Below are 25,414 nucleotides of genomic sequence, written 5' to 3'. Positions count from 1 at the left end.
AGAGAATATGGGAGAAACATCAGAAGATTCTCTTTTGTTCTACAGTGTGATTTAATCTTAAATATGCAGGAGACCTCTGCATACCATTTCCTGTTATCAGAAGTAAGAACTTGCACAAGAAGATAGAAGTCTACTAATAATTTTGTAGCTCATGTAACATGTATCATTTGGAGCAATGCTGAGTTGAAATGGGCTTTATCTCAATCATATCCACATTGTTATTTTGAGGGGAAAAAAAGGCTAGTTACTCAATGGCAACTAGACCCCTACCTTACTTCTTAAGCAATTCAGCATTCAAGGATGATATAAACTGTAATGACTATTTCCTATCCACTTGTCTGACTTTTGATTAAACCTTATAGCTGCACATGTCTTTGCTCTTATAGCAAACTTGGCCCAGAATGAAAGGTATTCTCCTAAAGAAGAGAACTAGAAATACAAAGTGGCAGAATTAAGATGTCACTTGCCTTTCCAGGAAAACAGCTTGCTTAAAGCCCAGCTCTATCAATAAAGATTTGACCCCTCTCTTTTAGTAGAACTTCTCCTTCTAGGACTCTAAGTGAGTTAGAGATACATTATCTCCCTACATCTGAGTCAATTGGGTCCTTTGATAGAAAATGACTACTCTTCATTTTTTAAAAATCATTTTCCTGTTGGAAGGTAGTTCAGCAATTATTTCTTAGTTCATTTTTCTGGGCCGTAATGGTTAGGTCCATTTCTGTTGGCTCTAGTGCTTTATGAAACCCCCAATATTGTTCTGAAAATCTATTGATTTGCTTTAAAAGCTTTAAAAGCTTTAGCGTATCAAAGGCTCTTAACAATAATAAGTATGTCATGACTTGTAAAGTAGGCAGAGCTCAAGTATTTTGTCAACTAACATTGACATCTGTGTAGCTCAATATTGATTAGCCAAAGTGTTATGCAATCAAATATTTTTCATATAAAGTGCACAGAACACAATAGGGCAAAGCGTTCCCTTTATGTCTACTCATTGCTTTCTCAAGTCAGTGGAGAATGCTTAGGTACTAAGAAACTGAGTATTTAGCCTTATGATTCAAGAGATCTCAAAAACCATCCTTCTTCCCCCTACCAAAGTGGAATGAGTTGTTGAAAAGAAACTCAGGGTTTCAGCCTCAAAACTTCAATATCTTCCAAGGAATAAACTCACACAATATAAGATTAGCCACGTAGAATCGATTATAGATGCACAATTACCATTAAACCCATAATGTGTCTATTTCTCCCTGTTGGCATTTGGACACCTTTAAGAGATTACAAGCAATATTTAGGAGTCTACTGATTGGGGAGGGAGTGGAATACAAAGACATAGAGACTGAATCAGATTTGCATAGTGTAGAATACCAGGTTTGGGTGCCCCAAATCTTTATATAAGAGCTTTCCAGTGTTTCTTTCTGTTTCCTCCTAATCTCAAGCCCAAACCTACCCTTTTCCATTCTACTGTCTCCACTCTTCCTTATGCCTCTTGTTGACACTAGGGGGCTCAGTCTTAGCATGACACCTGGTGTCCTTATGTGAACGCAGCTTCATCAGATTATGTTCCCTACTTTGAGATCTGGACATGTGCACTGTTGAACTGGAAATGGAATCTGGGACTTTTTGAACTGTCATTAAAGCTCTGGCACTTATAAAATCAAAGCTCATATTCATCATCTGGCTAACCTAAAATAACTATTCTTTTGCTCATTTCCTGATTCTGTTCCTACATCATCTCCACCTGACAAGCTCCTAACCATCCTTTAGGACTCAATTCAAATTCAACCATTTTTTTGGAGATTTTCCCATCCCCTGACCCTTGAAATCTTTCCTCATCTAACATGATTTAGCATTTGATGTGTGGCTTTCTTGGCAAATTATATTTTCATCTGAAGCTCACTGCCTTCTGTAGGCTGTGAGTTTCTTGGCAGTTGGGATGATGTCTTTCTCATCTTAATATGTCCTTTGATTCCTAGCACAATGCCTGAAGCAAAGGTTCCTCTGAGGAATATCTGCTAGATTAAATTCTACCCTGTTACTTACTTATCTGTTGCTGGATTTTTGTCTTAGAAAATTAAGGGAAAATGTCTATCTACCAACGTCTGAATCCAAAGTCATGGTTTGAGGGTCTTGTTATGCCCTTCGCACTTCCTCGGTGGTTATTTCAGAGGAAGTGATAAGCAATGGAAACTTGCTGAATGCCACATGCTCACCTTCTCCATGATCCTGTCGATCTGGCGGTTCTGTGTATCGATCTCATTGCCCATATCCAGGGCCATGTGACGGAGGTTTCCAATGATGCCGCTCACCTGCTCCAGGTTTTCATCCATTTCATTTTCTCGGGCATCATTTGTTACCCTGGGCATCAAAGAACAGTTTTTAGAAGATAGGAAAAAAACTCAAATACCAAGGACTCAAAGTTTAGGGAAAATCTGTAGACCTCTAGGTATCAATCCTATTCTTTTAAAATTTCTATTCTATACAAGAACACATGTTCGCTGTTGTACATTGGAAAATGATGTTTTAAAGTGCATTATTGAACACTTACATTTCTATTTTTAAAGAAAGCATATTAAATAGATTAATTTGTCTTCTTCTCTTGCTTCCACCAACACATCATTTCCTCCCTTCATATGTTTATCCCAATTTTCATTTTTTTAAGGGTAAAATCAGCTGGGAGGAATAGTTGGGAGGGTTCCAGGTCAGAGAATGGAACTAGTTAGAAACTGTATTTTTCTTTCTGAAGTGTCAGTCAAAATCTCCAAGACTCAAATTTAGAATGAAACAAAAGCTACTGTACTAAGTCAGAGAATTTCTCCACTCATCTTCTTCCCCATTTGGGACCAACATCAATGGGAAGAGTAATGAGAATTACCGTCTTCCCCTTAATCCTGTTTGCTCCCAAGAATTCCAAAGGGAGTTACTTGTTCAAGATGATTTTTACTTGCTCAGATTTCAATGCTATGGGGGTTTTGGTGGCATTGTGAATGGTTGATTTCAAGGAAGAAAACTGTGATAAAAGATTATTGTTTCAGTTTGAATGGGGAGGAAGGAGTTGGCTCTCAAAGTGCCTTATCCAAAGTGCCTTCCCATGTTTTTCATAGCTCAGCTTGAAAGTTAAGAGGGCAATAACTCTTTATTGTAAACAGTAGGTACTTATTCCAGAATGTCTGGCTAACTAATATCTTTCTACAACAGATGGTGATGAGCTAAAATATGTTCAGAGGGGTTAAAATCCATCCCCCATGGTAAATCCCAATGCAGACTGCCCCCCTAAGGTTTTTAAAGCAGTCCAGGCCAGATAAAATTAAAGGGGAACTTCCTAGATTTCTTCTGTAGAAAAGAAGCTTATTTAAATGATCTTCAGCAGCTAAGGCATACTTCTGGTTCCAGGGTTCCCAGCCCTATTTGCACATTAGAATCACCTGAGGAGCTTTAAGAACTACTGATACCTGGATCTCATTTCTAGAAATTCTGATTCAATTGGTGTGGATTAAGTCCAGGCACTGATACTTTTTAAAAATTGCTCAGGTTATTCTAATGTGCAGCCAGGATTGAGGACCCCTGGTCTGGTTTCCCTTGGAGCAAATAGAAACATGAATAGAATTGTCATCTGTTATTTCTAGGTAGATATCTAGATCTTTATACACAAATGGCAGTGACATTTGAATCTGGTTTGTTGGCAGTCTCAGCTACAAAGGCCTGGGTATAGATGGCTGTACAAACAGCAACCCTAGTCATTGCTAAGTCCTAGTGTAGTAACCTGTAAAAAGTTATAGTTTTTTTTCCTTTTCTTTTTAACAACAGAGATATTTGTTCTTATTACTATTTTCTGATCTCTTGAGACTTTAGTTCCGAGTTGGCAGGTCTGTGTGACTTGAGATTTTTTAATAGATGTTTAAGTTAGCTTTTGCTTCCAGATCTCAAAAGAAACGATTAATAAGAATTCAGGTCTGCTCATTATTCTCTACTTGTACCCCCAGATCTGTTCTCTGGCCTTCTTTGCTCTCTGCCCAGAGAGGCTGACCTCTCTACAACCTTATCACCCAGGTTCTCTTACTCTGCCCTCCAGTAGGCTTTGTCCAATGGCCAGTGAGAGACTGGAGGACAAGAGACTGAGGAGTTGGGGCATTTATTTCCCTTTCTAGTTTCCTGTTGGGTTTGACAGTGGCTGCATCTCAACCCACAGCCCCTGCCCATAGCCATAACTACAGTTGGGTTCTGGTGACAGCTCTCTCCTATCCTTTCAGGATTCTTCCTGCTATTCCTAGTTCATAAGTGCTTCGCCATTCCTTATTATTGACCCTGCCCACATCTCTGTAAATAATCTTTCATAAGTTCTGTTCCAATTAAACTCACAGAATGAGACACCTGTTTACTGCCACACTGATGCTGGATGTGGTCATGTGACTTGCTTTGTCCAATGTAATGTGGACAAAGGCTTGATAAGTGCTTGCTCATCAGAGCCTGCCCCTTGGGTTGCTGCCACCACCATGCAAGAAACCTCAGCTCTCCTGCTGGAGAGGCCACATAGAAAACAATGGATGCTCCCTACTCACAGCCCCAGCCAACCACCAGACAAGCAAGGAGGGCCATCTTGGATCATCCCTCACCCGGGTGCATGTAATGAGTGAGTCCAGGAGAGGCTTTTGGAAGACCTACTCAGCCAACATAGAGGTTCAGAAGTAGAAAAATAATTTTTTTTTTCTTGGCCTCTACACGCAGCCTGTGGGATCTTAGTTCCCCGACCAGGGATTGAAAGCAAGGAGTCCTAACCACTGGACCACCAGGGAACCCCTTAGTTGTTGTTTTAGAACCACTCAGTTTGGGGTGGTTTGTCACTCAAAAGTAGATAACTTACATAGCGCCGGCTGCACAAGGCTCACCTGCGGATAAAGCCACCACTGATGGCCATCTGCTCCCGTTCGTCCACCACACGAGCAGGCTGGCTGGCCACAACTCCATCCTGATTATTGCCCCAGGCTTTTTTGTAAGCATCACTTGATTTAAGCCTATGCAAAAAAGAGGGTGAGTGACAAGCAAAGGGGGCAGAGCATCAAGCTCACAATAACGGTTACCTCTTCAAGCTAAGAACTGAACCAAGCGAATGAGTTTTAATTCGAGGCATTAGAGAATACCGATATATCATAATCTGGACCCATAGAGTTGGCCACCACCATGCCTCAGCTACTCAGGATTTTATTTCCAATCAAGTCAATTGCAATTGTCAAGATGGCAACCTTTGCCCGCGGGTTGTTCTTGTTTTGGTTTGTTTTTGTGGTTTAGTTGGATTTAAGACAAGGATTAAGGTAGTTAGAGGACATTCAGTTCTATTTCAATGACACGGTTATATTTTGAGACACAAAACACACAGAAAAAACATACTGGCAGACAGACACAAAACAAGACTGCCAAGTAGAGTGTGTACATCACACCACAGGAACACACTGTCATCAAGAAAAACATACTGGACCAAGTTTTTACACACCATCATGCAAAGATTCCCTGCTTAATTGTTTTCCCCCAACGCATGTGTGGAAACAAGCATTCCCACTCTGCATGGAGAACATAAAGGATTGGTGGTTGGCCAAGCGTGATGGTCTGTGAGTTGCCTCTAGAATGATTTGAATTAGATAATATATCGGTACTTCCAAACAGTTACCATACATCCAGAATCGATGTACAAACCTTTGTCCACAGAGACAAAAAGTAAAAGAAGCGTAGTGAAATGAATGCAGGAAAATAGAAGAGAGAACAAGCCATCTAGCACCAAAAAGGGAAATCCCTCTACATCTTCTTCATGCACCAGCTACAGGCATGAGTAGAAAGTGAAGCATTCTCATTTAAGCCAAACTACTCCAGAAGTTGACCATTCTCAAAAAAGGCACCAGCAGGACAGTAATAGCCTTCATGAGGATTTGAAACGCAGTTCAATAGCTTCTTTGTTGGGCTGAGGGGCAGGATGGGAGTGGTTACAGACTCCTACTTCAAACTGTCCTGGGATGTGGTGGGGGAGAGTGGTCTGGAACTGGTGTGGTCTCCGTAGGCCATATTTCACTGAGCTGCCTTGGAGAAAAACTTAAAATCCAGGCATACCTGTTGTGCCCAATAGAAACATGTGCAGCGTGTTTTGGTAGGTGTGTTGTAATTGAGCAATCAAAGATGTTTTTAGGTTCTTTGCATAGTAGAAACCACATGCTTTTTAGTCCAAGAACAGAACTTCCTTTGGTCCCATTTTTACATTTTCTATTATAAGACACCGGAATTTAACCTTTTTTTTTTTCTTTTAGTGTAGGACCATAGCCATTTATTAAAACTGGCTCTAATACTAATATTTGAAGATTAGGGACCAAGAAACCTTGGAGACAAATTGGAAAATTGTACAAATGGAATTTCAGCAACTTCCACAATCTAGTGTATAATACCACAGCCTTAGAGCAGTCAGAATTCACTGCTCTAAAGAGCCAGGGGCCCACTTAGTGGGATAGGATCCAAAATCTAATTTAATGGAGTTTAGAGTCTGGTTTTGTTGTTGTTGTTGTTTTTCAAATCCCCATCTCCTCCATCCTCACATTAACAGAAGTTATATGGACCTTGTGATGCTTTCTGCTATGTAAAATGTCTGGTATACCATCTTTGGCAGAGTCAAGGGGATGGGAAAGTTTGCGTTTCTGAACGAAGGCGAATCACTGCACCCACAATGCTGCACATAGACTCACATAACTGCCGGACATCTATCATAGTCCTTCGAAACATGCCGAGACAGGGCGAAGCCCTCAGAGAGTCCAGGGCACCACCAGCCACTGCGTTGTGACACATGGTTTTTAAAGCATTATTTACACACAATACGGAACACTTCAGTCAAGCTTTGAAGCTCAGTTAGGGTCTCTTGTGCAATAAGGAATTACTGCCGACTGGTATGTGGAATTCATAGGGGTCATCATTTCATCTGAACATTAGAATCCATCCCAGGGAGGGAAGGGGGCCTGCCTCCACCTTTTCTCCACATACAGTTGATGGATGGGGAAAATGTACCTGTGAAATTCATCACAAAGCAGGTAGACATCTCACCTGGGGGCAAGTGGCCACTGAAAAGGATATACAGTTAAATCTTGACTAACTGGAATGCGTAGCAATGTCATTTTGGTGAATTATTGGACTTTCTTCATTAGCAGTGGGCCATGGCGGTACATTTTATTTCAAGGGTGATGGCTGAATATCTGTTAGATTCTTGAGCTACTTTCCTGCCTCAGAGTCTTAGGGCAGTGAGCATGATCAAATCATTCCTTGGTTATGGTTTCTCTTGATGTGTCTGATGGCCTTTCCTCTGCAGCTCAGCTCTTACTGTTTGGTCCTATTGGATGTAGAAGTTATATAGAATGGAGACTGAGTGAAAGAATGCCAACTGCCTAGACTGACCTTAAAGAGAAACACTTTAAAATCCTTGATGGGATTTGTTCTCTCCTTGTTCATTTGTCTTTTTGTTAAAAGTGGAAAGGAGCAAAAGTATAAATATACTCAAGGGTTCCAGTTAGCTAGATTCCAGTTAATCAGACTTTACTGTAGATCATTCTTTAAAAAAAGAAAAAATAAAAGTTTAAATTTATTTGTAAATTGAGCCCCTCCCCCTCCTAAACAGGAAGTGGGATATTTTAAATCAGCCTCAAAGTTTAAAGGATGTGAATGGTCATATAATCAGCTAGAAATGACATCAATTTCTATTCTAAAAGCTAGGATCAGGAGAGCTTTTAGGAAAAAGGCTTCTGTTCAAAGGGAAGTGGGAGGGGTGAAGGGGATCGGGTAACGGGTTTAATTTTCCAAATGCATGTTGGACAATCCGCTCATGCATTTTTTTTTCACTGCTAGTCAAAGGAGACTACCTTCCAGAACCCTTATTTTCAGGTTCCTTCTGTTGCAAACCTTTATAACCACATGTCACATTTCTGCTACATTCCAAAAAAGCATTGCAGAACCTTAATAGTTGAATGTTTTGTGATGTTGTGCATGCAAAATCTACACATTTCAACATTTCAGCCAGTGTACAGGGAGGTCTTCCAAGAGGAAGAATTGGAGAGGGATGGGTCCAATTTGGCTAAGGCTTGAGCACTTCTTGTTGAAGGACTCATTGCCTCTGAGTTGGGTGCAGCTGTGGCATCTACGGGTTAACCACTGACACGATTTGGCAACTGGTGGGCAGTTGAAAGGGTGAGTTGCTGTCATACTCTCTAACTTATGAAATGCTTGTTTGGGCCAAATTAACTCTTATTTTTGCTTCTGAAAAATCAGACCTTGATACGTGTTTCTCATCTTCCCAACTTACCCACAGTCTTTTCTAAATCTGCAATTTTGGCTTTTGGGATTTAGAGAACATAAAATCCCTCTTTTATGGGATTTTATGTTCTCTAAAGCACCTCTTTCTTGAGATTAGTCTCTGTCTCGAGGTACACGTTCTGGAAAATGTTGAAACGTTCATCAATAAAAGTTGCTGACAGTGAAGCTTTCACTGTAGTATGCCTGATTTTTAATGCATCAACAGTAACTCCCACTAATATCATCTATGCTATGAGATGAATGCATTGGAGACGGTATTGATCTGTTCTGCATGCCACATACTCATCCTGCCTTTGCACCCAGCAGGAATGAGCTTGTCAAGGCTTGGAGATGGGCCTTGGGAAACCAAAGCTTCAGGCAGGCAGGCAGCACCTACTTGTTACAGGGACACACACAAAGCCCGCAGAATTTTCCTAGATCCGTCAAATTCTTTTCTGCTTCTTTCATGTCCTTATTGATTTGGTCCATCCCTTCCTCAATGCGTTCCAGTTGTTCTGATTAAACACAAGTATTTTATCCCCACAGAATGAAGCAGATGAAAAAGGACAAAGAAAAAAAAGACAAAACTTCAGACATTCACTTTGACATTAAAAAAGAAAAAAAAAAAAAAAAAAAGAAAGAAAGAAAACTGGACGCCACAGATTAGAGCTGGTACCCAGTACCTACTTGTTACAAGGACATATGAAAAGGCCACAGCATTTCCCTAAATCTTTTAAATTTTTCTCAGCCTCCTTCATGTCTTGGTTGATATGGTTCATGCCTTCTTCGACACGATCGAGTTGTTCTGGTTAGGACAAAGGGATGACAGTGTGGAATGAATTTTTGGGGGGTTTCCAACAGAACATGAGAAATGTCTATGTGAAACGGAATTTGAAAAAGAAGGAGAGCTATTACAATGCATTGTCCGAGAGGATGCATTGCTGGAGTCGGCTGTTGCTCCCCTATGCAGCCAGGGGTGGAAGGAAATGAACAAAAATGATGCTCAAATAGTTTATAGTGCAGATACGATGGGATGGGGTAGGTAGGCCTGTTAGATTCTGAGGATCCAGGAAAACAACACAGCATATTCACTTACTCAGACACCAGTGAAACCCAAGAGAAAGAAAACAGCATGTTAGTTTATGTTTTAGGCATTCAGATGTAATGCTACTAGAGAAAGTGTCTGCTTCAACTTTAACAGGTCTCAGTCTTCTGGTTTTTAAGCATCCTCAACCAGCTAAGGGTAGAAAATAATCCACCTTCTTCTTTGGGAAAAATAACAACTACAGTGATAACTATCACTGGATACCATACAGTTTTTCCCCCTAGCAGTGTTTCTCTAGTCAAAGGCAGGCCATGGACAGCTCTTGGTTTTGAATACTCAATTAACACAAGTTCTAAGAAAAGCAACATCAGCACAGCAATGTTATAGGTAGTGGAACATTTAAATTCCTTTTATCCTATGACTTCCTTGTAATGAAAGCTTTGGAAGGCATTTCACTTCTCTGCCCCTGATTTCCCATTCTCCACAATGGGAAATGCTAGACCCCAACCCCAGGCAGAGCATGGGAAAAATGAATGCCTGGGTCTCTGGAGGAAGGTGATGGATTGGAACATAAAACAGTACCAAGTCATCACTGCCAGGAAAGCTGACCTTAGTATACCTAAGACATAGATCAATACCCATAAAAATGAATCATACTTCTACGTCACCAGGGTAACATACACCAACTTGATTAATTTTTCAAAAGTTGTGTCATCAAATTGAGTAAACTATAAGTTCCATGAAGGGATTTTTAAAACAGCTTTTAAGACCATTAAGACAGCAATGGGATGTCTTGGCTGTCTATTTACAAAACCTAATTACATTTCTATTCCTCCTTTCATCTATATTTTCATGCATGCATGCCTACGCCTCTGGGAAGGAAGGCATGATTATAATAAAACTGGTAAATACATTTCCAGTCTAAGGGCATACATAATCACTTAAAAACAATTTCACATTAAATTGTCATTCCAGTCGAAATTGTCATTCCAGAAAACTAAGCTAGGTTCACTAGTGGCCCAAACTGGAGAGACTATCCATTTGGAAAATAAGAGCCTATTATGTTCTCTTTTGTGGGGCTGAGGAATAGAATTCAGCTTATTAAGAATCTGCTATCTCTGCTCTGCTTTTCAAATGACAAGGGAAAACAAAATGTTTATCCAGCATAGGCTAGCCGGAGGAAATAAGGGTGCAGTGCTGGCAAACTTTTGCTGAATAAATATAGGTACAGTAATAGCTTAAGAAAAATCTCTAAAGGGGCTAAAAAACAAATGGATGACAATTCTTTACAATCCAGAGAATTCTGTACTTTTCTGAAGACTTCATTCCAGTTTCCTTTAAGGAATGCAATAAATTAGTCTGTAGATCAAATTAACTATTAAATGAGGGGATTGGTTGGGGGGAAAGGAGCCCAATATCCTCAAAACAAGAACTATGTTAAGTACAGACAGAATAGGGACGCCAAATTCCAATCGAGGAATTGCTAATGGCTTCCTGGAGAGCTGGGTTGAGATGAGATTGAAGCATCTGGGTTCAGAGGGAAAACTTGCTGGACTCAACTAATGACAGCTGACATATGCACAGGTTATGGCATGGGGACACACATTCAGGTGTTTGCCTTTCCTAAGGAATTTCTCTTGAGTTAATATTTTCAGCTAAGATAACTTTCTGACATTTCAAGATCCCCACCCACTGTGTCTCCAGGGATTAGAAAATAACATAAATAAAAGTGAACTGGCCCACAAGTGTTGAATTTCTGAACCAGAGAATTCAAATTAAAAAATAAAAACAAACAGGCAGGTCCAAATCCCTATTTCTGAGAGCGGGGTTCGGCCATGTTTTGCCAGTTTGTTCAGCAAAGATCATAGCAAATAGGAATTCTGGAGTTCTTTCAGAAAAGTTGATTCAGAAAACTATTTTATTGCTCCAATATTGGTTGAATGTTTCGTTATACACAATTATCAGTCAAATCCTTAATTAAAAAAATATTGTGGGACTTCCCTGGGGTTCCAGTGGTTAAGACTCCACTGCTTCCACTGCAGGGGACACAGGTTCGATCCCTGGTCAGGGAACTAAGATCCAGCATGCCTCATGGCATGGCCATAAATAAAAAAATAAACAAAAATTTAAAAAATAAAAATATTTAAAAAGAAATTTTAAAATATTGTGGAACCATTTTGTCACAGATATTCTGACAATAATATTTCTTTTTTTTGGTTCCCTCTTTGAATGTGAATGCTATAAAGGCAGGGATTTTTGCTTGTTTTGTTCAGTGCTATGGCACATAGCAGGAGCTCACAATAATGGCAATTTTAAGAGTGTTACTGAGTTACGTTTGTGGATATGTTTGGTGTATTGGGACTTCACAGCACTTAAATGATTTCTGTGAAGATTTTCCTCAGGAAATGCTTGAAAGCAATCAATACCCTCATTCCATTCTGGCGTAGACAGCAGCATCTGAGAGGCTGATGCAATGCAGTGTCTAGGGTTAACTGCTCCTTTCCTCCCTAAACTTACTTTCTGGCTGTTTTCTGTTTACTCTTGGAGACTGGGAGGGGAATAAGATTTGGGATTGGGGAGGTATTCCAGTACATCACACTATATGTTGGGGCAAGAGATTGTTCTTTCTTTTGCTATGATATTTGGATGACTGGTTATTTGCAATGGATCCACCAATGGCAGGATGCTCAGGGATCTAAGTTTAGACATCTTTTCTATTAATATTATGTAAGTAAAGCAGCATGGGACCATTAGAATCCTCAATCTAGTAAAAAAATAAACAGTAGAAGAATAGCAAGAGGTCAATGCTATTGATTGATCCAATGTGTAAGCCTTCATGAGTGTAACCAATTACAAGATGCTGCCTACATGATTTTCATTTTCCTTAGAATTGATGACCATATGGAAATTCATTTAAATAAATTTAAATAGCCACGTGACTAGGGGCTACCATATTGGGCAATGCAGCTTTAGTCATTCATAAGAGATATTGGTGAGTGGACTTTAGCAAGAGGGATGTTTTCACAAATTTTACCCTGTAGTGCCATGAACCCTTTAAGAAAGTTGGCAGGCTCTGTGGATGAGGGTTTACTTTTCCTTTACTCTGCCAGGCAGTGGTCAAAGATTTCACTGTTTAGTTTGTAGCCGTTCCCATGGGATTGTCCCAAGAGCAGCATTTTCAGCATCAAAACAAACATATAACCCAGCAAAGACCAACAAAGGGAACAAGAGATATGGAAGTGAAAGGTTAAATCATCCCACATTAGGGCTAGGGGTTTTTCATGGGGATTTCTCTTGGAGACAAGAAAAGTCCAAGGACGTAGGACATTTCAGGGCCATCTGTCATGCTCAGTGCTCCTTGGTGTCTCCTGACACCTGGGTGTAAAACAAGAATCCCATAAGGAATTTCCTAGCACAACCATTTAGCAGGACAACCTGGATTGGCTCTTTAGGCGGATGGCTGTTTCTTGAGACTTCTGTGCAGTTGCAGTCAACACTTTTGGTGTTCAGGCAAAGACAAAATTAGTAGAGCATAACTGGAGAGAAATTTTAAAGCAGTTACTGATCTAAACAACTAAACACAGCATATGCAGTGTCAAAATGCATTTACAATGGCAGTAAAGATAGTTGTTGACTCATCAGTCATTTCAAAAGTTCTAATCTCTTCTTACAGTATAAATGGAACATGTAGCATTTAAGACCAGGCAGAAGCTACCCACTTTTGAGGGTTTACAGTTGCATGCTTCTCATCAGTATCAATTATTCACCACGCATCTGGTAAAACCCAGGTTATCCTAGGAAATATGTTCAACCAAGAAGTTAGCATTTATTGCTATGTGGCCACAATTGAAATGTCTTAGCTGAGAACATTAACTATCTTGTGGGGGCAATCTGCAATTTTACTTCGTTTCTCAGAGAATAATGTAAAGATGTTCCTGAGAATCATTTGTGTTTAAGAATAATATATTTTTGTATTATATTGGAGATTTTGGCAAATTTTGCCTGTAGATTTTCTTCATCAAAGTACAATGAAATTTGAACTCAATATCTTATTCACTTTCTTTTTGACTTCAGATTTGTATATATTATTTTTTCATGTCAATGCTTTATAATTAGGGGAGAAAATGGTATTATCCTGAACCTTTCTCAAACTTTTTCTCTTACTGCAATGCTCCTTTTCTACTCCCTTCACACGCAAATTATTAACTAAAAGAGTTAATAAGATAGAACTCCTTATTACCTGAGTATATATGTATCAATTTAGCTCTGGAAATGTGGTACCACTCTTCTGTATGGGCACCTGCTGCCTAATTAAATAAATTTTTTTAAAAAGCAATGATTTGCTGTGTCCTGAGTTTCAAAGTCTGGGACATTGTTATACACATCAAGCCAGCAAGTCTTATGATTTATAGCAAATTCATCTGGAGAGTTCTGAAGACTGCCACAGCTATTGTAATTCCTTCAAAATACAATTCCACTAGGCTCCATTATTTTTGTATTAATTTTGACAATTTATATTTTAAAAATGGGGGGAGAAGTGTTGGGATTGATGTTCAATTGTTTTTTTAAAAAAATTTTCTTCCGATTTAAAAAAATTAGTTGGTGTATATTTATTGGAAAAGTTCAATACAAATAAATAATATAGAAACAAAAGTCTTTATATAGCAGCCATGAGGGTGTACCCCTCAGATCTCCCTTCAAGAGGGACCCTGTAGTTAGCTGACACCTCCAGCTGTTGCACCTATGGGATCTACCACATTTACATGGAAGCCATGCCCTCCCTGGGATGCTTCTAGCCAACAGCTGAGCACAATTTACTAGAGCGGATGCATCCCTGCCCGTCACATGGCTGCTCCATTGGGTTGTCTTTGCTCCTGGGCTGCCTATCAGTCTGGCTGAGACTTTCTCAGAGCAGCACTACAGAATGAGACTCTTCCTACCCAATCCTCCTTCTGCCCCCTCTCCTCTCACGAGTGTCAAGCCCGCATCACAGTCCAAAGGCTCTCCCTGCCTACTCCTGCTTCCTCTCCCCTTCACCCATCACAGACATTTCCTTAAGAAGTCTCACACACTTCTAATTGATTCTTAGCAGTTGCTTCCCAGAGGACCCCAAATAATACACCTTCCTTCAGTCCCTCCCTGCCCCTGCTGTAACTCTTCAGAAGTCAGTAAAAATTGATCTCATATATTGTAAAGGTTGCAGAACATTTTATGCAGAATTTCTTTCCTGGCCATATCATAATTGATTTGGTCAGTCTCCCCACTGACAGACATTTAGTTTCCAGTTTTACACCATTACAGGTAAGGCGTGTATATTTTTCTTCATGGAGTTGTCAGTGAATATCTGCCGCATATAATTCTATGAGTGGAATATCTTGGTCAAAGATGGGTGAACATCAAAATTTGGAGATATTATCAAATTACTCTTAAACTTTGTACTGATCAACAGTGCCCATCTGTAGATTGAGAGTTTCTGTTTTCCCAACATATTCACAGCATTGATTGTTATCAATTAAAAGAAGTTGTGCCAATCTGCTAAAGAGTGGCATCTCATTACTGTTGTTGGGTGAAGCATGGTTTCATTTGTCTACTTGGAAACTGATGATTTACGTATTACATCCATTGTTTCTTGTACGTTGTTGTCCTTTTCTTTGATAAAATGCAAGGTCTCTCTGTATTTTAGGGAAATGCCTTATGTCTGTTATCCATAAGGCAGTTTCCCGCCCCCTCTCCCCCTCCCCAGTTTGAGGTTTATTCTTGGAGTTTGTTTATGGTGTTCCATGTTGTAAAAATTTTATATTTTTATCTTTGACAAAAAATTTCTTGTGATTGCTAAGAGTTTTCTAATGCCTTTGTAAAATATACATAAAGAGAAAAAATTCTGCTAAATCTGATTATTATGATAAGAATTCAGAATGGAATCAGGTAACTAACTTGTGGCTAGAATTAAATAAATCATTGCTGTATGATTCTATGTATAAATCAAAGAAAAAAAGTTTGGTATTACCCTTCTAGGTTCCACTGTAGACTAAATATGCTATACTAAAATGTTGGCACTCTGATGTTCACTGCTTCTAGTATTTCCGTAATAATTAAAAGAAAAAGTTCAAATATTTTAAGTGGTTCAATTTTCCACTTTACAATGATTTCCCTCAGTTTATGTCCTGTTAAAAACAGCTTCCAGTTATTCAAGGAATTCTCATAATGACTTGGAAATCAATATTGCCAGATGCTGAATTAGGATGGTCAAAAGAAATGGACAATATGGTATACTATACTCTCATTCTATTTAGGAATTATCACATCAAATTTATGGGAAAGATTGGGGATGAGGAGGAGAATTCTCAAACTCTCCAAAATCCTATCATTAAAAATTCAAACAAATGACTTCTGCCTTCAAAATTCTATTACCCCAACACATATAACAGGGCATGTAGTACCATTTATTCAACCATGAAGATCTCAACATTTCCATACATTTACCAACCTTTTCAACAGAAAAAGGAGAAAAAAAGCAAGATAAAAACTGTAGAACTCTTACACACATATATGTGCATAACACACATCAATGACCACCTGTAGATGCACAAATCATTTTTTAATGGACTTTATTCAGATGAGGAATTGTTCTTACTGAAGAAATCTGAACTTACCTCCTTGTTCATCCAACATAACCAAAGTCCTGATACCAGCATCTTTACTCTACATTCCAATAATGGTAGCAAAGTGGAAAAAGAGTTAGAGAGAGAAAAGAGAGAAAGAGAAATCAGTAAGGGGACAATTAGCCCTAGATATGGAAAATGAAGAAGGACCAAAGGAAAAAGAGGGAGGAAATATGGCGGAGAGTATTAGGGGCTGGGGAGGAACTCAGAGAGGTGGGTCACCTGTGGACTTGCTTCATCAGTGATTCTCAGATAGAAGAGGGGGACGTAGCTCAGTCTCCATGGGGTGGGGCTCGGGATGGGGCTTGGCATGGACTTGAAATACACATACTTAATATTATAGTGTGATTTTATATCTGGAAAATAAAAATGCCTATAGTTTTTGTAACACCAACCACAGAAAGCAAATCTTTCAAAATCTTCAGGACTAAATCTTCTCTGGCACGATAGATCAGAAAGTTTCCCTAGGTGAACTGGGGAGGGGTGCTCTACTGAAAAGATGTGTAAGAATCTTGGGAGTGGTGGTGAGATTTTTAGGTTTATCAAAAAAGATGACAGCTTCACAAAGGTTGAGAAACATAGCTCAAAAGGAAATTCAATCTTCCATTTCTTTCTCTATGGAGAGAAGTTCTGCAAGATTTAGAAAAGGGAATGACAGATGAGAAATAAGGGCTTTTTCTAATGAAATCTGAAATTCTGCACAATAATATGGTGTGAGAAAATAATTCATCCACAAGTTTTACTACAGTTTTTTTGTTCACCCCTTATGCTCTAAATAAGCCAAACAGCCCTGAACTATTTAGTGGAGGGGAGTGGGAGTTGGTGGGTGGGAAAAAAGGAGCAGAGATATTTGCATTGTTCATAATCATCATTTCCAGGAACTAGTTATGTAAAGACCTTCCGTTTTATAGGGTGATTATTAATAGATATTAAATGGCAGTGCTTACAGTTTGGATTAATTGTTTTTTCAAGAAAAGCTCATGATGGTACCTAGAATAAATTCTAAAATATGTCTCTCATTGCCCCATTTATTTTCGACTGACTTACATTAACCTAAGAGAGAGATGTTAGTGGAGGTCAACAAAAGTGTTTTGTTTTGTTTTTTTAACAGTATTTCAACAATTTAATTCCAATATTGCTTTCAAAAAATAAAATAAAACACTGAAAATTATTTCTGTGAGCTTTTATAAGCTCACCATTTCAGAGAACATGTGCAGTTAACTCTCCCAGACAGAAAAGCCTATTTTGCTTGTTTTAAAAAAATTGAATGAAAGATTCTTTAAGTTGTATAGTGCTTTATAATTTTCAAAACTTTCACATACATGATTTCATGTAATCATATAAGAACCCCTTTTTTACCCCTACACCTCTATGGCCCCTTCCCCCTTCCCTCTCCCCACTGGTAACAACTAGTTTGTCTCTATATCTGTAAGTCTGCTTCTTTTCTGTTTTAGTCACTAGTTTGTTGTGTTTTTTAGATTCCACAGATAAGATATCATATAGTATTTGTCTTTGTCTGTCTGACTTATTTCATTTGACATAATACCCTCCAAGTCCATCCATGTTGCTGCAAATGGCGAAATTTCATTCTTTTTTATGGGCTGAATAGTATTCCATTGTATATATATACCACAGCTTCTTTATCCATTCATCTCTTGATGGACACTTAGGTCATTTCCATACCTTGGCAATTGTAAATAATGCTGCTATGAACACTGGGGTGCATGTATCTTTTCAAATTAGCGGTTGAACACATTTTGATAAGTTTTAGTTGCAAAGTCAGGATGTAGTTTGGAGAGTGATGGCTCAGGATGACTTCAGGAGTCATTGACAGCACAGATTCTGGAGCTAGACTCTGCCTTGGAATCCTGGTGATTTTCTTTTCTGGCTGCAGGACCTCAGGCAAATGTCTTAATTGCTCTGTGCCTCAGTTCTCTCATTTGTAATACAGCAATCATAATAGTTCATACTTCATTGAGTTCTTATGCGAATTCAGTAAATTAATAGGCGGCACGTGTTAGAACGGTGCCTGGCCTATAGTTAGCCTTACACCAGGGTTAATAAAATAAATACCTTCACAAAATGCATCTAGCGCAGGATATCTGGGCAAACTAAAAATATCATCATTACAGACTACCACCAGAAGTTTCTAGACTACTGCTCAAACTTTAATGTGTATATGAATTCCCTGCATAGAAAACATCTTGTTAAAATATAGATCCTGATTCAGTAGGACTGGGGTAGAGACTGAGATTTTTCATTTTGAACAAGATCGGCGATGCTGGCTGGTGCAGGGTCATACATGGAGCAGCAAGATTCTAGACCCCACAAGACATTTCAAAATCTTGCTCTTCAATGTGTTATAAATGGACATTTGTCTACACTAGACTGTATTTTAACAATTTCTATGCCCCTTTTATGCAAATTTTAGCCATTGTTTATGAGAGGAAATTGTAAAATGCAGATGGCTCATTCAGGCATATGGATGTGACAATGCAAGTTCCAGTGAGGATGGAGTCATCTCAGAGAGCATCTTCTTCTCTAAGGACCCAACTCAAGGCTATGCACGAGATTTCTGTTCTGTTCTATTTGGGATGGAGGGTGAGAAACAGGTGAGTGACTTCAGTTTGGTCAGTTCAGCTCTCATCTGTTGACCCTTTCTGCTCTACCCATTTATGTTATATAATAAATAAAATAAAGTATAATTTCCTCTGCAAGTATAATTTCCTCTTTGTTCAATTTGGTGCTAAATGTTTCAGTGCTGGAATGATTCACAGAACCACCAAGAGTTTGCCCCAATTTGAGAGAACAGAAGCAGTGAGCACAGGTCAGAGAGTCAGGAATGCTGGATTATGTTCTTAGCTCAGCCAGTTAATAGTCTTGAGATTGGGGAAGAGTCACTTGACCTTTCAGGATGCTTTCCCATATTTAAGATAAGGATAGAGATGCTAAATAAGATTGGGTAGTTGCTAGGTTGGTTCATTCACTCACTCGTTCATTAGTTTGTTCATTCATTCATTCATTCACTAAATGGTTATTGTGCTTCCACTCTGCCCCAGGCACTAAGGTAAGGGCCAGACAAATGCCTGGCTTCTAAACTGTGCTTCACAGAATGATAAACAGTTTGGTCAAGCGAACAGAGCTGGCATCTGGGAGTCAGTAATTCTGAATTCTAGACTTATCTTTACAGTTCTATTGCTCTAGAGTCATCTGTTCTGTGTCTCAGCTTTTCCAGCTGTCAGATGGGGACAGAAACAGCTCCCTCACTTCCCAAGATTTATAAAGACAAAATAAGCTACAGAACCTAAAAGCTTCTACAGGTTCAACTCCACTGGAGGCCATGATTCAAAAACTGAGATAAAGGATTTCATTTGTGTGGAATCTGTCAGTTTAGGATGAGCTGCTATGTTTGTTTTCTTAGATCCTTTTGCTTTTTGTGGAATTCTCAAAAAATTTTTAAATATTGTGGGAATTGCTGGTGTAAGGGAAATGTTGTAAGAATTCACACTCTGGAATCAGGTAGATCTGAGTTTGAATTTCATCTCTGTCTTTTGTGGCTGTGTGTCTCAAGCAAGTTTCTTAACCACTGTGGACTTCAATTTCCTCCTTGGTAAAATGGAGAGCAAAGCAGTAGAAAAAGTGACTGCAGGGATTAAATTAGATAATAAACTCTGAGCACAGTCGCTGGCATATAGTAGGTTCTCAATAAATAGTAGAACTTATATTTGGCTCCACTTTTTGCTGACAACTTTTATCAAAACAACTGGGTGGTCCTTTGGAGGAACTAGGAGGGCAAGAGAGAAGGACAGGGATGGGACGATATCTTGGGGGAGGCAGAATATTACTTTCTCTGGTTCCTTAATGAGTATTATGTTTTAATAGCTAGGAGGGAGAGGAGGTTGTTCTATTTTTGTCTTAGCTCAATTCCTGGTTCCTGTTCAAGATCCCTGGGAAACTTGTCTAACTGTGAACAGGGGGAGTTGGAGATGTCAGTGATTTTTAAAAATATATTTATTTATTTACTTATTTTGCTGCACTGGGTCTTAGTTGCGGTGCATGGGATCTGCGTCGCAGCACGCGGGCTTGGGCTCTTCGTTGTGGCACATGGGCTTCTCTCTAGTTGCAGCACTCAGGCTCTCTAGTTGTGGTGTGTGGGCTCCAGAGTGCGTAGGCACGGTAGCTTCGGCATGTGGGCTTAGTTGCCCCATGGCATGAGGCATCTTAGTTCCCCAACCAGCGATTGAACCCACATCCCCTTCATTGGAAGGCAGATTCTTAACCACTGGACCACCAGGGAAGTCCCTGATTTTTTTTTTTTCATTTCTTTCATTTTACTTTTTATTTCTCTATTCTTATTTTTTTCTTGCTGATGATCTAAGACCATGTTTATAGAACATTTTAAAGTCCTTTGTCATCCTGCAATGCTTTTCCCAAAGTCCAATACACCTGAGCTAAAACTAGGCCAGTCCAGACACTCTCTTAACCGCGAGAGTTCCAAAAGATCCCTACAACTGCCTACCTGAAAACAACTGCTCAGCCTGAATTTTCCACCTTTAGTACGAAGTCTGGCATAACAAAGACATAGCTTTAGAATGCTTATTTTCTTCTTGTGGCCAACGTGTTTCAAAAGATAAGTTGGAATGAAAAGAAAAGATGCTGAAACACCCATAAATGTTGGGGAGCCCTCAGTAACCACCACTGCGTGAAAGCTCTGTGTGGGGCTTTGGATCAGCCTGCCCTAGGGCAGTGTGGCTTTTCCGGGCTTTGTTCTATAGCCCAAGGCATTAACATGTAGAGCTCATTTCCTGCAGTTAGTATTAGCAGAGTTAACTTTTTTGTCTGGAATCAAACAGTATTCATGACTCTCCCTCTAGAATTCATTGTCCCCTCCTCTGTGCTCCTGAGGCAGGTGTGGCCTTGAATTTGGAGAGTTATTTTCATATCTGTTTTTCTACATGATATCAATTTTGATCTTCCACCTCCAGCATCAGGCATTCCATAAATATTTGCTGAAATGCATCCATCAAAAGAGCCAGTTCCCAGCCCCAGGCTGGGAACCAAGTGCTATGTGATTTCTAATCTTTTTATGTGTGTATGGTATTCAGCTTTTCTGAACTTTCTCTACTGATCTCTGTGTAACTTTACATTGTCCTTGATACACTGATGATGGCTTCTATTGAAAACCAAGCTTCCATGCCTTCCACTCTGTTACACCGTAAAGTCCATGAGGGATGGCACAAAGTCCTATACATTCCACTGAAAGTGGGATTGTTTGCCTCAGGGAAACTTCACAAGTTGAGTAACCTTTCCTGTCTTTGAGACTGAATTTCAATAAGCATTCAGCTCAATTCAAATTATATGGCACTGATAGACTTTGGGATCATGGGCAAGATCCTAGTATTTCAATGCTCAGATTTTCCAAATGATTTCTGCCCTTGATGAATATTTAATGCTGATTCTCTTTAAAGAGAATTTCCTTCCTGACTGAAAGCAGAATAACATCTGACTGGCCAATGCCCTAGATATAAGGGATGTTTGACCATCAATATAAGATAACCCAGGAGGATGTAAGAGCAATCAATCTAGTCTAATAATGCCTTGCTCATAATTTCCTAAGGATGGAAAGTCTAATAGCCTCCTCTCATTTGTTAGAGGTAGGAGACAGCATCCATCTGTTTCACCCCCTGTTCTAAGATGCAACTTCATGCTTGATTGAGAAACACTTTAGGAAAAACAAAAATGTAATATTTGAGAATCCTACTTCAATTAATAGAGCTTTTGAGATTTTTTTTTTCCAGAATAAATTAGAGCAGACACTCCTTTTCCAAGACTGGCCAACGTTGCCTGCAATTTAAGAAGACACAGAAAAAGAAGTCTCTGCAGCCCAAAGACTCTGATGGGGGAGGGGCCAGTTGGGAAAAGTGTGTTGGATGCATTCCTCCATCACTTTCTGTGCTCTGGGCAGTTTCAACATTGCACAGGTGGGCAAACTGGTGATAGATTTTGCAGTTTAGAAACTCCCTTCACATGTGCACACACACAAATGAAAATGAAATATGAGCTTGGAGGCCATGGTTGAAGGTCATAAACATGAATCAAGATAATGATGTCAGCTGACTTCTGGGCTCCCTGCCTTCCTGTCACGGTGAGAGCTCATGTGTGGATGTTACTCAGATCTGTTCCTTTTACTTGTTCTCATGACAAGATGAGGGGCAACATGTGGATTCTGAAAGCCTCACCGACACTAGTAGATTTAGAATATCTGCCTCCTTTTTGGTCCTCAAGTACTGCGTGAGTCCCAGGACAGCACAAAGAAAGCATTTCTCTTCATTAAGAGAGTGAAGGTTGCTTTCCTGTGCTGCTGAGGGCCCCTTGCTGGCCCACCTCCTGTGGGGGCCAATTTGTGCTATGCTGCAGGCTCAAACTCTCATTTTTCATGATAATAGATCTCCTTCAGTGGACCCCCTTCCCTTCCCAGGGGTCCTCTGAGCTCTTGGTTGCCACCTTCTCCTCCCCCTCCTGTGGCAATTCACAGTTAGCTATATACCATTCTTAGCTGAGAAGCTGAAGCTGCAGAAGTAAGGGAAAATGTTGGCTTCCATAGTGTAAGAGGCGGCTGCCCTTCCTTTTAGCCTTATAAAATTGACACTTTTCTCCTTTCATGTCATTGCAAAAGCAATTTACAGTAGCATGAGGCAAGTAGGCTCATTTGATCATTCTGCTAGAAAACCCCCAAGATCTCTAAAGATGATAACCACACATGAATTTATATATTGATAAGCATTTTCAAAGCATAGATAAAACAGCATCTCACTGAATAAAAATGATTAGACTTGTTTTATTCAGTTAAGATAAATATAGCTCATCCCATTCTTTTTCCACTTCATCTCTCCCAACGGACAAGTTCAATTAATCCATTTATTCTTCCTGGTTGACTGCCGCTCTCCCAAATTGGAATAAATGAGGTTTATTGCAAATGCCCTTTTGATTCCATTATTGCTGTCTGCCCTATTTCACCCATTTAAAAATAGTCACGGATTCATTAACCATGCCTTGAAAATGGATGTTAAATCCAGAGTCAGGAATATAAAAGAGCTTCTATATTTACATGACTAGACTTGATATTTCCCTTTATTAAAGGATTTTCCTATTATTTCATGAATTTTAGTGCCTGACTATAAATGTAACAATTTCTGAAAATTATGCCTCTCTGGGTACATATTTTTTAAAGTGATATATGTAGCTAGATTTAAAACAGAAGGCCAAGATTAGATGTAATTTAGAGGCATCAAAATCAGTACAAATGAGGATTTTATGTAGATAATTCTTTCGTATATTAAAAAATCGTTCTGATTTGTTTTTGTGATTTCTTGAGAACATTTACATACTTGGAAATACCACCCTCTTCTGCTTCCGAGACTAGGAAGATAGGCTGGGCTGGAGGGAGAGTGAATACTTTGATGGCTACCTGGCAACTTAAATATAGCATCTCTCTCATTATATGGCTTTCTGGTAGCTACATTCACACTGGAATAAATGGGACAGTGGTCTAGGGAAAGGCAAAGGGTCTAGGCAAAGGATATGTCAGCCAAAGGGATTAGTTCATCTTAAAATATAGTCACTGCTTACCTCTTCAACCAGTTGTAGCATACGACGGGTGCTTTCCAGCGACTAAGATAAAAAACACAAATATTATGAGTGCAGGATCCAGAGTTCTTGGAATATCAGAAAAACTTTCTTCACTTGGGAAACATAAAGGGTTGTTATCACATGTTCTTTGAAGTTTGTAACTGAACCACAATTTCAATCTCTTTCCTATCAGGCTTTCTACATAATAAGATTCCCTAAAGCAATTACATTAAAGCTGATTGTCATAAAATCAAAACCAGACGAAGTTGATTTTGATATCAGAGACAAAGTAAGCTCGAAAAGGTAATTTTGCATGTGCAGGAGGCATGAAAAATTATCTCGAATACTCAGAGGACTAATTTGGCCTCCCTGGACCAGGAATATTGAATTTTAAAGGCAAATATCATTTGTCATGAATTGAGATGAATCTAACATCGATTTTCTTATAAAGCTCCTAGAAACACAATTGGAAGTTCTTATCAGTACAAATTAAGTTGTTGCCCTAGGGTGGAAAAAAAATCAAGCGTGTTTGAAACAACTAGTCTATAGGAGAAAGCTATAATAATTATCTTCATCCTTAGATAAGAAAAAATGAATTCAGCACTGGCCCCTTGGACACAGTGTGGTCACTTTTTTCTAAGTTCCTTTTAAATTACTAGAATCCAGCAACCAGTGTGATTTCTCAAAAGCTGTGCTTTTCAATGGCAAACTTATTTTGGACAAGAGTTTGCAGGAACATGAAGCATGTTCACTTTCCTGGAAGCACTGTCAGCAGGCTGCTTTTTGAAATAGAATGGCTGTAAGCAGAGGTATGCTGGTAATGTTAACAATGGGCTCTCCAGAAAAAAGATGTGTGTGTGTGTGTGTGTGTGTGTGTGTGTGTATTATTTTAATGATATAAAGGATGACTACCATAAAATTTATAAATAATAATAAAATACACAACACCTTATTGCAAATTCTGTATAGCCAATCGATTTTCACAGAAAACTTTTGTTGATTTTTGCTGAACTCTTGTGTCCACAGCTAAGCACGCATAAAACAAGAGCAGCTCTGGCATGAACGCTGGTTGATACTTTCATTTACGTGAGTGAATAAAAGGCAAGTGAAAGAATGAAGACATGTTTGGGAACTTTATTCATTTGTCAATGATGCAAGTGGCTTCTCTGCTGAAGAGAATCATAGTTTTCAAATACTGGAAGATTTTCTCAATTCTTTTTTGTGTTGCTTATAGTGTAATGGCTGCGGAGGTTCATACTTTTAAGTTTAATCTGCATTATTAATACTTTTCCACTTTCTTAAGTCTAGAGGGTCAACAAAACAATAGGTCAAGCCCTGATTTGTAGTGTTTGCAGATTCCGTCGTGTAAATACTTTTTCCCTCTCTGATTTCTAACTACACCATGGTATCACTGAAGGTGAACTTGGGAAGGTTCACGGTAACATGCCACTAGACGGTATCCTCACACTACAGATACAACACATGCCAAGAACTTTGAAAGCATAGATAGTAGTAAAATCATTAGGACATGACGAGATCTGAGTATTTATTACCTTTGATTTTAATATGATCTATTCAATTGTCAGTTTATATAATTCAATTTTAATACCACCTTGCAAAGTTCTGGACAATGTAACAACCAGCTCTCAGAATTGAGCCAACTCTGGCACAACGCTGGCTGTAAGACACCCAAAGACGGTACTTTTCTTAGAGGATCTTGACTTCTCTAGATTTCTAGGCATTGGAAGCTTGGGCTCAGTCACTGATCTGCATG

At 39.2% G+C, this 25,414-nt stretch overlaps 1 protein-coding gene across 3 annotated transcripts in view; it reads right to left on the bottom strand.

Moving 5' to 3' along the window:
• Positions 1-25,414, bottom strand: part of SNAP25 (synaptosome associated protein 25) — an 80,121-nt gene that overhangs the window by 4,106 nt on the left and 50,601 nt on the right. For 2 of the 3 annotated variants that reach the window (XM_004276467.3, XM_049699227.1), the window contains exons 3-7: positions 23,641-23,682; positions 16,003-16,051; positions 8,702-8,819; positions 4,881-5,006; positions 2,208-2,352 (exon numbers count right to left, since the gene is read on the bottom strand). In XM_004276467.3, coding sequence (XP_004276515.1) covers positions 2,208-2,352; positions 4,881-5,006; positions 8,702-8,819; positions 16,003-16,051; positions 23,641-23,682 — 480 coding nt within the window. Of the gene's footprint in view, positions 1-2,207; positions 2,353-4,880; positions 5,007-8,701; positions 8,820-8,991; positions 9,110-16,002; positions 16,052-23,640; positions 23,683-25,414 lie in introns of all 3 variants that reach the window. The other variant, XM_004276468.3, reaches the window with a different exon arrangement.

This window comes from Orcinus orca, chromosome 16 (genome assembly GCF_937001465.1).
Source record: "Orcinus orca chromosome 16, mOrcOrc1.1, whole genome shotgun sequence".
Lineage (NCBI taxonomy): Eukaryota > Metazoa > Chordata > Mammalia > Artiodactyla > Delphinidae > Orcinus > Orcinus orca.
The sequence above is the reverse complement of the archived record's forward strand: the minus strand, read 5'-3'. Positions and strand labels throughout refer to the sequence as shown.